General features: G+C 40.1%; 1 protein-coding gene across 4 annotated transcripts in view; it reads right to left on the reverse strand.

Moving 5' to 3' along the window:
* STXBP4 (syntaxin binding protein 4) overlaps positions 1–13,212 on the reverse strand; it is a 123,979-nt gene that overhangs the window by 91,596 nt on the left and 19,171 nt on the right. For all 4 annotated transcript variants that reach the window (XM_019542452.1, XM_019542451.1, XM_019542453.1 and 1 more), the window contains 6 exons: positions 12,197–12,282; positions 10,819–10,951; positions 9,422–9,554; positions 5,699–5,805; positions 5,163–5,349; positions 797–875 (listed from right to left, as the gene is read on the reverse strand). In XM_019542452.1, the coding sequence (XP_019397997.1) occupies positions 797–875; positions 5,163–5,349; positions 5,699–5,805; positions 9,422–9,554; positions 10,819–10,951; positions 12,197–12,282 (725 nt within the window). The remainder of the gene's footprint in view (positions 1–796; positions 876–5,162; positions 5,350–5,698; positions 5,806–9,421; positions 9,555–10,818; positions 10,952–12,196; positions 12,283–13,212) is intronic.

The following is a 13,212-nucleotide window of genomic DNA, read 5'->3' on the forward strand; positions in this document are numbered from 1 at the left end:
AATGTCAGTAGATGATTCTAGTCCTATGTTTATCCTTCCTTCAATAAATCAAAACTGGAACTTGTGAATGTGGACTGATCCACTGAAAAGGCAGATCTTTCCTGGTCCCTACTTAATGATGGTCAAAAAGATATTCTGCACAGCAGTACAGAGAATAAATGTTCAGCTGTAATGAAATATTTTAGTAGGCATTTACTCTTTTGCTTCTTGTGAATTAAAAATGTCATCGTTCCAAAATCTCTAGGGTTATGAACAATATAATATCATTTTTGTTTTAACAATATAGCTACCAAAGACATACAGAAAATTTCACTACCATTTTTTACTTTAATGTAGCCCTTGTGTATAACTGAACAACATGAAGGCTCCGTTAACATTCACTTTTGTCCCCATGATATGTTGCCCTGCTTTAAAAAAGGTACATGCAGAATACCTCTATGGTATTTCAGCAAACTGAGAAAGCACTGTTTCTATGGCAACCTAATCTTGATTTATATCTGAGTTTTCATTAACTGGTTTCAGTGGAGTCTATTGATTACTATAGCCCTACAGCAAATGTTATAATCATTCATCTTTGTTTAGTTTAAATTATTTGTCCAAAAAAAATGTCCAACATAACTTATATTTGACAGGGGTTATTGGACAATGCATTCATCCTAGCTTTACTCAGTAGTGGTAAATGGCCTAGATACCTTTCTTTAAAGCCTATTAAGCCACATTATGTACTTCTTTCTGTGGAAGAGTAATTGTAAAAAAAAAAAAAAAAAAGGAAAAATGAATTAAAATAAGCATTTACCAGTAGCAGACACATCAGTAGGGCTGCTGTCTTCAGAAATAATTGGAGATTGCTCTCTCTTCTTGAATCCAATTTTTGTCTAAGAAAGAAATCACAAGTCATGAAATGTCATTTTCTAAAGTAGGTCAAACACCAGACTAGAAACACATGTTAATCTTAATTAAAAAAAAAAAAAAAGAGATGGCTGGATTAAATCAATATTGAGGAAATGTTGAAGCCAAAATAAATGACATTCAAAATTCACAAATATATGCATTAGACCCACTGTGCCCAGGTACTAGAAAGCAACTGTTCTCTGGAATTATTTTTTAAAAAGTGTCAGTATAAGCATGCCTTGTTTGAGAAGCACCTGCTAAAGATCGCTTTATCACTTGAAAGCGTCACTTCTCATTTCAGAAAATGCATGTGAATTGCGCAGTGCAGACATTTTAATAGGGAGACTTTAACTAAGCCATTTTATTACAAAGCTTATTAGAGATGACTACTGACGAGGACTGAAACAGAGGTTTGAACAAAGCATTTTGTTAAAGCCGGAGAGGCCCAGTTGTTAGCATATTTAAGAGGGTGTCGAATACTGTACACCACATAGCATACTAGAAAACTTCTGCTTCCACTGAGTCACAGGCTCTGTTTATTTCACAGGGCTTCTCATCATGTTTACTGCATCTGAATTTCAGTGCTGGGGAAGGGTGTAAAACCAACTTCGAATGTTCTCCAGGGCTGTCAGTGATGCTACAAGCTTCCTCAACACAATGTTTTCCAAACCTGTTATGGAAAGAACATCCTCAAGGTATAGCTATATGGACAACTTACCGCAAAATTAGCTACTGCGTGAATTTAGCTACTTCCTAGTAACTTACATGTACATTCTTATCCAAGATAAATGCAAGATTGCTTGCCTTTGGTGAAAATGGGGGGAGTTATCTCATGTTTACCATGGAGGTAGGAGTGTGTACGCACAGGCAGTTAACTAGGTTCACATCACAATTTACCTTGTGATAAACCTGCCTATACACCAATACTCCTTGAGTTCATTCTTCATGCTCTATACCCATTCTTTTGCCCCTTTGCCAGGATGGTCACCAGTTATGGCCAAATATAATGGCGGATGTTATATGGAACTGGGAACTTGAATGAAGCCACCAAAGTCACTTAGGTATAACTGCTGAACATCCATTAAACAGCACTTGGCTGGACTTGGTTTGCTAATCAACAGTTAAAAGGCTCTGTATCGCAGTCACTCTGGCAGTGCCTTTATCATATGCTAACTTAGCATTATAGTTAAGCTATGTAATAACAATGTTAATATCTGCTACTCTTTTAGGTGTATTACATGCAGAACTGCTATCCAAATAAACACCAAAAAAGTGCAAGTCCTAGCGGTTCTCTTTGAGAAGGGATATCTAGGTGGATTTTGAATATGAATAAATAAGAACTTCTACTGACTTAGCTCCAAAGGGAACTTTATCCCTGTTACTTATACAGCTGAAGAAAATAATCTCTTTGAACAAATGGGCCATAAATCAAATATATTTTTAAAAGATTGAAAACGCGGAAATCCTAAAATACTCAAGTTTCTTTTAGTCTATGAAGCTTTCACAACATTGTATTCCAAAATTGTTCCTTTGCACTAAAAATTTGTAATGTTAATTAAAACAATGTTTGCTGGTTTGCTCAAGTGTAAGGGGGGGATATAAATCTATAATTTTGAATTTGGTACTACTTCCGCTCTAAGGAAACTCTTTTATTATCTAAAGGCATTAAAGTTTTAAAAAAATTATAATTGAAAAAACTCATCAAGTCTTGAGAAACAAGGGGGAGAAACAAATTTCACATGAAAAGAAGCATCCAGTAACAGAAGTTAGCTTGTAACCGCAGCCTAATCCACTATACAGATGTGTCATGTACCACAACATCCTGTGCAGCTAAAGTAAATAGTCTCAGGAAGCTGATGCCCCAGGGATGACAAGACTTGAAATACAGAGGAAAAAAGGCTACCAAATGTCCTTGCGTCTTCAGGTTCAAACCCAGACCCTGGTGCAGAAGGCTATGGTCAGAGGAGACTCTACTGCTCTCCAAACTACCAGAGTTAAATACTTGATGACGAGTGGCAGAAGTCTCTTCCATAAAAGCCCCCTGAGCGTGAGCCTAATGAGACATGTACTAGGTCTAAGACAGCTTCATTAGGTTGAGTTTTTATCTGACTTGTATGGCTGGGACAAAAGGAACTTATTTCTCATTTTGATGTTAGCCCTGACAAAAAGAAGAGTGTTCTCTAATTTCACCAAGTGTAGGTGTCTTTGTTAAATTCCCAGTTTTCACTCTTAGCTGGAAGTAGGTCTTCATGGTACAGCAATAAGTAGTAGAAAAATTCTAATATAATAAAGGGCTCAGTCCATCTGTCTATACCATTCCTGGAGTACTCTGATTGGTTACTGAAACAAGCAATCAGAGTGATCCAACAGCATTACAGACAGGAGGTGGAAGTGTGCTGTCATGATGGCGGGGACAGCGCGGGGGGGCCAGGCCAGCGCTGCTAACCTCATGCCTCCCCCCCAGCCCTGCTCCTTGGAGGTGATGATGGCAGCAGCATGGGGTGCTGGCGGAGAGGGACAGAGGGGCTTCTGGGAGGTGGTGGCACCGGGGGGGGGGTTAGGCTTATGACCCTACCCTTCCCCTCCCCGGTCATTCTTGATGGGCAATTCAATAGTATATAATAATGTTCTTATGAGCACTGAAATATCCATTGCTGTGGTCTCAAAATACAGACAAACCAAAATCCGAAGACAAGTGCCTTTTCTAGGAGCCACTGCTTTATAATAAAGTCCTTTCTTTCTTTTTTTAGATAGCAGTTTGAGATATAAAAGTTCAACTATAGCAATAATATAAAGATGAAATACAATGAGATCATACCAAGGTGTAAAAATAACTAGGGGTGCACTGATAAAGATTTTTTGGGCTGATACCGATAGCTGATTATTAACAAACGATATCGGCTGATACCAAATTGATTGCTGATATACAGCATGGCAGCTTGAAGAGCAGCATCCAGCTGGTAAGTCTGTTGGGGTGAAATGGAGGAGGGGAGGGAAGGGATGTGGGGGGGGGGAAGATCGAGGCCTCCATGGTGAGGGAGAGAGTAGGGCTGGGGCAGGCACTGCCCACCCAGGGCAGTGCACAGGCAGAGCTGTGAGCGACTTGTCTGGGGGACACAGGGTGGGGGGGCCTGATCTTGCTACTGTGCGCACCCCCGGGGCAGGCATAGGACCCCTGGATCTATGTGCAGGGTGAGGATGGGATGCCACTGTGGGCTGGGGCTGGGCTCTTCCTGGTGGTGTGGGGTTGAGCTGCACTCAGGGAGGTGGCAGCAGCACTGGAAGGCAGGGCTATGGGGGCCCACCCCACAGCCCCAGTCCCAAAACTGCCCAGCCCAAGTGCAGCCCCAACCCAACCCCTCTGCTGGGAAGAGCCTGGGGCTGCTCCTGGGCTCAGCCTGCAGCAGCAGCCCACCTTCACCCTATGCACACATTTGGGGGACCCCCGCCCCTATGCCTGTCCTGGGCCAACCCCATACACCCTGGACGAGCCACTCGTGGCTCTGTCCCGCGCCCCACCCCCACTGGGCAGTGTCTGCCCCTGCCCCACTCCTTCCTTCAACATGTGGGCCTTGATCTGCCTCCCCCAAACCCCTTCCCTTCCCTCCCCTCCACCCCAACAGACTTACCCACTGGATGCTGTTCTCCAAACTGCCAAGCTGGCTGTGTGATTTCTTTGGCTGCGCGTGCACACATGGCATTTACCAGCGACATTATTGGCCACATCAGCCAAAAAAAAGCCAACTGCCGATAATGTCAGTTTTGCTTTTATCGATGCCAATATGATATAGACCAATGTATTGGTGCACCTATAAAAATAACTTAGCAAGAATCAGTGTCCTTTATGAAATAAGGGAAAGGGTTGGTAGAAACAATAGTCTCTTTCTTAAGGAAGGTGTCATTACAATGATAGCAGAGAAATACGTTTACTCCTGTATTCCCTGCTTAGTACTGAAAACTTCCTCCATCCCTGAAGTATAAAACTCAAATCACTAGATAAGATTTAGCTGAATGGTACAATCCCCAATCAGTCTATGCTTCAGTTAGTACCAGATTCCATTAACCAGATTTTGTACACACCCCAGAAAGTCTGCAATATCCTGAGGAAGTTCATGCTGTTAGAAAAAGGTCCAATTATTTTCTTACTAGAATGATAATTGAATGAAATTAATCTGATACAAAAGTATGGAACAAAGGTTCAGGGGTTTTTTTAACTCTGAAAAATACATATTTACTTGGCTTGGCTTAACAGAAGTTAAAAGTATACTCACAGCACTGGAAGGGGTCATCTTAGAAGCAAAGTTCTCATTAGGAGGCGTAAGAAGATTAAATGTTGGATTTTGTTGCTGTCCATATGCACCAGAAGATGTCAAGAAACTAGAAGGGCGTTGTGTATGTTCCAAGTAACTGGGAACAGTCTTTTGTCTGATGAAAGCAATTTCCCAAGCAGATTCTGATCTAAATTTGAAAAATGTTTTACATCTGTTAGACAACAGACACCGAGTAACATGAAATGTCAGTCTTAGAAAAAGCTACCAGCCCACATTTCATGGGTCAGTATTTTATTTTGGACAAATGCATTTTTCTCCTCACTTGACTGGCATCAGGTAAGTCTATTTTGTAACCAAAATGGTTAAAGTTCATATGTTTAAACATCTTTACAATATATAAAATTTGCATTTAATATTTCAGAGGCAACAATGTTCTCCTTACAACAAACACTTTTTTAAAAAACATCACGCCTATGTGGAAAGAAAATATTGTCCAATATGTCACTTGCAAGATTTCGCTATAACACTATACTTACTTTGGCTTTGTTCTGCTGATTATACTTTTTGCCTCTTCATAGGAGACACCAATCATCGACTCCTTGTTTATTGATACAAGCTGGTCTCCAGGTTTCAATCGTCCATCCTAATCAATATCGATTAAAAAAAAAAAAAAAGTACAAAAAGGTGCTTACTCAGACATCTGGTGGAAATTCTTGGAATAGCTGAAAAAGAGTTTTCTTTTGCATTCCAACCAGAAACTTTGATAAACTTTGCTGAATACTAAAGAAGAGTGCAAATTCAATGAGCTAACTGTTAAAGTGTATATGTGAAATGAATTCAAAATCTGAAAGTATAGATGATAGAAGATGGTATGCCTTGCATTTTGTAGAGTTCTGATGAAAAAGAGGAGGCTAAGGTATAGCTGGGCAGCTCTGTGGCCTGGGCAGCCATGTGATGCTCAGGACAGTGCTGGCTGTTGCGGTACTGATCACAGTAGCGCAATCAGCCACCGCTGTGGTTGTGGCTATTTCTCTACAGAGGCAACACCTGTGGCTGCTGCCCTAAGTACCACCCTGCAGTTACACGACCAACAGGAGGTGAATTATTAAGTAGATTACAGATATAGGTGAAGAAACACATCAACTATGAAATGTAAAGGAGCTATCAGAGACTGCGCGAAAAGAACACAAGCCTTGCCTTTGTGGAAACTGACTTGCATTAAGGGAACACTATTGATGGAAGATAAATATCTGTCTTTTTGTCTACCTTGGGGAGCTAGATGTATTTTTAAATACTAAATTTGCTATTTTGTAATTTGGATTAGTTAATAAATAACATTTAAAGGAAAAAAAAACCCAACCAAGTATGGCATTTTATGTACACTTTCTGCCCCCTGCCCTATCTGTCTTATGCTCTTTGTTCCTTCTCCATCTGCCATGTGACAGACGCAGAGGCTGCCCACGCACTTGTGGCATGGATGCCACACATTGGCTACCCCTGCCGTAGTCCATTTGGTTGCTTACAACTTTGTTTATGACATACTAGGGATTAGCCCCCACTGCTGTCATTTTTTTCAATTTGGGTAGATCCTTTTTCCCCCCACAGAGTTCCAGTAACATCTCAGGGGGCTTCCACTCCGGCAGGCTCCTTCAGCTGTGTGGAAGAAGTTGTGGGTACCCAGTGAAAGGTACGGTACAGTGATGACTTTCAATAAATCAGAAAACAATGGCTTGAATACCAGGATAAGGATTTTGGCAATGGAGTGACAGAATCTATGAACTGCACCGGAGCTGATGATAGCATCTAGCATTTTTTAAATAAAAACCATTTAGACACTGTGGAGGGAAAATAGGGGCCTTTTCATTTCTGGTATAACCCAGCTGAATATGCTCAAGGCACTTCATTGAGGTGAAAAGCTCTGGCAGATGTTAATAGAACGAATTTGGACCCAAATACTTATTTTTTAATATAAAAACAAATTACAGATTGACGTTTTTCCAGCAAGGAACACTGACCCATATGACTAAGGCAAGCCTCTGTACCCATTAATCCAACCCCGAGTTGGATTAATTTATACGTGAAGAAATTGACCTCCATGGCTACAAAAGGGACTTTTCAGGCACTCTTGAGACAAACTCATCTGTATGAGGGGAGACAGATTTTCACATCCGCTGCAGCTAGTAGAGTTTTTATCACTTTTCACATTTTTATCATCCATCAAAAAGAATTTTAGGAGAACACTCGTTTGTGCTCTGATTGAATTACTCAGTGCAGCCTGCTCTGAAACATTCTGCAAAAATAAGTCTGTATCACATTTCTGTTTCAGACAGTGATAAGGTGAGGCTTTAAACAGCCTAGGCTTGATTTCTCATTAAGACTAAGGTCTGTTGGCTCTTGTCTGGCTGTGAAATGGGCCTTAAAAGAAGTCTGTTACAAGCAACTGAAAACCCAGATTATTGTTTTATTTATTAAAAGGCTATTGCTTTTGAAATGACTGTATTCCAACAGGAAACGGAGCATAAACACACACACATCTTAAACATTTTTTTTAATTCCTGGATACATTTGGAATAGAAACAGTTACTGGAATAGAAAACTTGAAGCGATGAAAATTAAAATTCTCTCTGTAATCAGCTTTGCATATGTCACAAAAAGTCCCTAAAATAAGTGCTGTCATTAGTAAATATAAATCTTTGGGCCTAGGAGGACTATAAAGATGCAGCTTTGTGATCATAAAATGCATGAGTTTACATAATATTTGCTTGGACTTCAGGCTTTTACAAAAAAATTATCATATTTTCTTGCTGTTAACTGTTTGTCTTTGACCACAGAGGAAAAGCAGCCTCCTCAGAAATACTAGCTACAATGCTGCCCTCCAATGGCAGACACGGCAAACAGCATACTTTAAATACAGAGATTACAAATCCATAAGGATTTACATCTGCTTGTGATAGATGTATGCTATAATACTAATAACAGTGTTCTTGTTAGAAATATTCCTGAATCACTGATAAAGAAAAAGAACAGGCACTAAATTACAACGGGTCAGATAAAATGTATTTGGAAGGCAGAATATAATCAAACAAAATAAGAGAAAAAATTCCTACTATCTACAGAGCAGTCTTACAGTGGCTCTGTAATTTTCTTTCTTTCTGTGCCTTGAATTTAACTTACCCTCCTTTTCTGCATATACTAAATTGTGGTCACATGTAACCACAGGCAGAAATTGCAAAATCACTGTAAGCACAATTTGTGTTCTTGCTTTGCAGGCTAAAGCAAGCATGTAGAAGCCGAAATCACCAGTATCATATTTATCCATAATTTGGGGTGCAAAAGAGGATAAAATGCAAAAGTCTTTCTTCCTACCTTTCTGAACATCTGCTTTCAGACTGCATGTGTCCCAGTTCAGCTCAGCCTGAGGAAGCCTGATCTTTCAGGGGGCCAGAAAAACTGACATGGGCTCAAGACGCCTGGATACAATACCCTGCTGTGCCACAGGCTTGTGGGACTGCGCAGGAATGTATAATCTGACCTCGCTGTCTCTTATTTTCTTCATGGGTAAGAGAAGAATAATGGTTCTTAACCTTTATCTACCTCGTACCTTAGGATAATACTATCCTTATCTACCTTATATTTTAATTTTTTAATGGCTGCACTGAAATACTATGGCCACAATAACGCAGTTCTCAGGAGGACCACTCTGTTGCTACAAAATGACTTGGGGCACAGGAAAAGACTAGCAAAAATTGGAAGCTTGTATCAGGCTCCATGATGCTCTTTTGAAAAGGTCAGTATCTGCCCTCAGCTGGTGCGACATATGCTACCTGGCTAGACTCCTGAGCATGAAATGGCCTCAACATTAAGCCAGGCCTGGTGCTACCTTACCAACCAGTCCAAATCTTAACCCTGGGCCAGCTGTAGCATGTACCAGCCAGAATAATGAAATCCTTCCTTAGCTTGTTTCTGTTGCTTTGGACATCTACATGGACATGATAGAAGAAAAGGAGTAAAGAGCTTACTTGACTCATGCTCCTTACAGGATAGTTTAATACAGGAAAGGTTTGACCCTTGAGACAATTTTCCAGTGGAGACACTGTCCCTGTATGGAAAGAGTCTAGCGGTGCCAAGGAAAACATCATGTCCTAGGTTCTTCCAAGTCAAAGTAACTTAACATTGTTGTTGTAGAAAATCTGCAGTGCTGAAGTTGGTACTAAATGAAGGGAGGAAATACGAATAGAAAAGGACATTAGAATCCCTACCTTATGGCAGTCACCTCCAGGAATAACTTCTTGAATATACACCAAGGGCCCTTCATTTCTGTTAATTCCTCCCACAATGTTCAAGCCTAGGCCTGTTCCCTTGGAAACAGTGATAATCTGAAATGCACTGTCACTATGGGGCAGAAAAAAGGCAAAGAAAAAGAAAAATGAAAATCTGCATTAAGAGGTCAGTTCCATAATCTCCAGAGTCCAAAAACTAATGAAGACCCACAACTTACATATAGTCAGAAAGAATTAGTCAGAAAGAAATGGCGGATATTTAATCAGAAGACTGCTACAGTCCACATTCTATTCAATACAAATTATTTTTTCTGTTATTGCTTTAGCAATTACAAACAGAAAAGCAAGTTACGTATAAGAATTGAGCCAGTGATATACACACTGGTAGAACTCAAGCGGCGTGCAGTACTCAGCTAGCATTTTGTACACAACCGTATCTCTGGAAATATGAAAATAATCATAAAAATCTGCATGGCAAGAAAGTTTCAAGTGCCAACTTTCTTAAGTGCTTTTTTAAGTCAATGTATTTTGCACAAATCTAACTGCAGGGCTGTTTTGGTCTGCAGTCATTCCATTTTCTTTCCAAATATTTGCTGTGGTTTTTTTTACTGTTCCCGGAATATAGCAAGCCTATATTTCAACCACCTTAGTTCAAAACAAGCATGTGGGAAGTTGTTTATAAAAACTGGAAGATTAAATTAGTTGAAAAAATTGGAGATTGCACAGAACTGTCTGTTTGCTAGAGGAGGGTGGGGAACCAAGATTACTTGTTTCTAGACTTGGTTTTGCCAATGACTCATAGTTCAACCTAGGATAAACTGGCCACAATTTTCAAAGCTGAATGAACTAATAAATGTATCCTGCCTTTTAAATATGTCCGTCTCTCAAATTCTGGGCCAGCTACTACACCCAGCTTCTAGTAACTTCACAGGAACAAGCACCAAAATATCTTTGTGTTTGTTCTTTCTAGACTACTGCTTTTTCAAGTTTTAATATATCATTTTGTATTGGACTGAAACCTCAGGTGCCTCCTGTGCTGTTTGTAGCCACTCACTGGGGCAGTGTGCTGGCACAGGTGACTCCCAACCAGCAAGTCAGCTGGAGAAACACGCACAACCCCAAATCAGCCTCGTTTCACCATTCAAGCTGAGTTAAAGGCCAAAGGTAAACAAATTACAAAAGAGAAGACTCGGTTATAAAGCTTCCTTCCATTTTAACAGGCAGCAGTGTTACTAGCAGCATGGTTTTGAAAATTCTCTTTAACTGTCTGCGTCCTTTTAAGGCACTGTACACAAAACTGTCAGATATTACTAAATTTATATACTTCAGAGAAAGGCAGCTTGAACAAGAGAGTGACAGTCACTTTCAGAAATTACTTTGTGAGCTGAAGGGATGCGTCTATGACAGAGATACTTCCATTGTGGCTGGTGGCAGTATCCTTTGCTTGTGCCAGCTGAGGACTCTGGGACCTTGAAGATGATGCTGAAGAAAGGCTGTCATCGGGTTTCACTTAAAAGAAAAGAAGAAAGGCAGAGGGAAAAGATAAATAAAAACCACATTTGAGGACAGCACAGGATTTCAGTGACCTGCAGAAACAAATCCTGCAAGCTTTGCCACTGGAAATAATCCAGTGGAACTACTTACATGCCAGGAAGAAGTTTATTCTCAGGAACTTTAAGGCATAGTTCTAGTTCTGCCTAATGGCATCATTATGACCAATTCTTTCATTGTGCATTATCATAGCAAAGCTTAAATGCTACGATTTGGAATTCATTTTGCAGTTTTTCTGTTCAATATCTGCCACAAGACTGCAGCACACGGAAGGCCCTGCAATAACAGCAACCTGTGCGAGGCCATGAGGTAGGTGGACAGTGTGCTTACCCACCCTTTAGACAAATGGGAGCCCCTACTGCTTTCTGGCTGCTGGGATGACGGTTAGCACCCAGGGCTGCTCATATCTTACAAAGCCTGAACTTGATTTAACAAATCAGAGAGCAGTAAAATGCTAGGGGTGACAGCAAACAGAACACTAGATCAGCTACTGAAAATAATCCACTCTTGAAACACTGGATTTACCCTGCACATCACCCTCTCAAAGTAATAGCTTCTAGTGTTTAACTACAATTTTCCAGTCCCATCACCTCAGTTTCCCAGCCCCTTCTTTCCAATCTTGGAAAGGAGATTAAAAGCTTTTGTCAAACTGATAAAACAAGGCTCAAGGAAAACTTAAAGTGCAAGGCTACCCAGCCTCAGAGTTGGAGCTAAGCCAAGCACTTGGTTTTCAGAAACGCACATCACCCGCTGGATTGTAAAGCAAGAGCCCTTCACATGAAATGTGCCAAAATCATCTGTTATACACCCTTCTTAAGGGAACGGATTGATCCAGTATATAGGGCATCCTTATCAGCGCAAGCACCCTGCCAGGTATGTGCACAAAGCTACAGTACCTTAAGCACAGATTCATTCTCTGCATGTTTTACCCACCTTTTATCTGAAAATGTCAAAACACTGTACAAATAATTAATAAAATCCCTTTGAGGAAGGTGGCATTATCCTCATTTTACACATGAAGGTTAAGTGACTTGCTTAGAGTAGTGACAGTGAGTAAACGATAGAATCAGGAACTCACGCAGGAGTCCACAGTAGTTTCTATTTCATAAAACAATGACTACAGCCCTGAAACATTATTTCAGGTTAACAAGCAGTCTCAACTATTTCAGGATAGTACAAAATACAGAAATATTCATGTCTTACCAGCTAGCAGTTGTGTTGGAGAGCTTCTTGCAGAGTCTGTATTAGTATGAGATCCATACTTGTCCATCAGGTTTAGAAATTCTTTCCTATGATAATAAAAAACATCTCTCAAATGCATCATTTGAGACTACGTAGGAGTGTCATTTGTTAAGAGTATGTCATTTCCTGAGACAGCAATAAATTAAAGGTGAATTCAAGGTCCAATGACCTTATTGTTGCATATAAAAAGCCTGAGACAGTTAAGTGAAAGAATAATATAATATGAAAGGATAAACAGACAGGATGACAATGGCCTCTAAACAAGATGGGCGGGTTATTATAAGGTAGAGCAGTTTAATTATTAGTTTTAGCCTCCTAAATTGAAAGTGCTTCTTGAGATACGTCAGATAATAGGAGAAGGGTGTTGTTTGTTTGCAAAAGAAATGATTTATTACCAGGAGACAAGTTATAACTAAAACATTCTTTTCCTCCCTCCCTCTCTCTCCCTCACACACACTTTTAATAATCTTTTGTGAAAAAAATAAAACATAGATTGATTTGACTACTACGGAACAATGGCCCTATCAGGACTGAATGCTACTTTACAAATGGTTCTGTACCATTACCCTACATCAAACAGAAATACACTAGAAACATTTATTGGCATTTAATGCAAAGAAAAAGAGGAGAAAATAGAAGTAAGTCCTTGACACCCATTGTAGGACTTTTATTCTCACTGAAATTAGAAGTACATTTAATCTGAAGTACCTTAAAAATGTTAAGTATTTTATACCATATTTTTTATTCTTATTATTATAACTAAATCCTCTAAAAAAAAAAAAGCACTGGAAAATGAGCGATTCCTGAATTCTGTCAGAATGCAATGATCACCACCACAGGGTGGGCAAAATACAGCCCATAGGCTGAATCTGGCCTGCCAACTAATTTTATCTGGCCCATGGGCAGGCAGTGTGAGCATCAGCATGACATGGCATGGCTTGGGTGAGCCACGCTTGGGCTCCAGTTGTTGTGCAGCG

This window comes from Crocodylus porosus, unplaced genomic scaffold (genome assembly GCF_001723895.1).
Source record: "Crocodylus porosus isolate Cpor-Errol unplaced genomic scaffold, CroPor_comp1, whole genome shotgun sequence".
Lineage (NCBI taxonomy): Eukaryota > Metazoa > Chordata > Crocodylia > Crocodylidae > Crocodylus > Crocodylus porosus.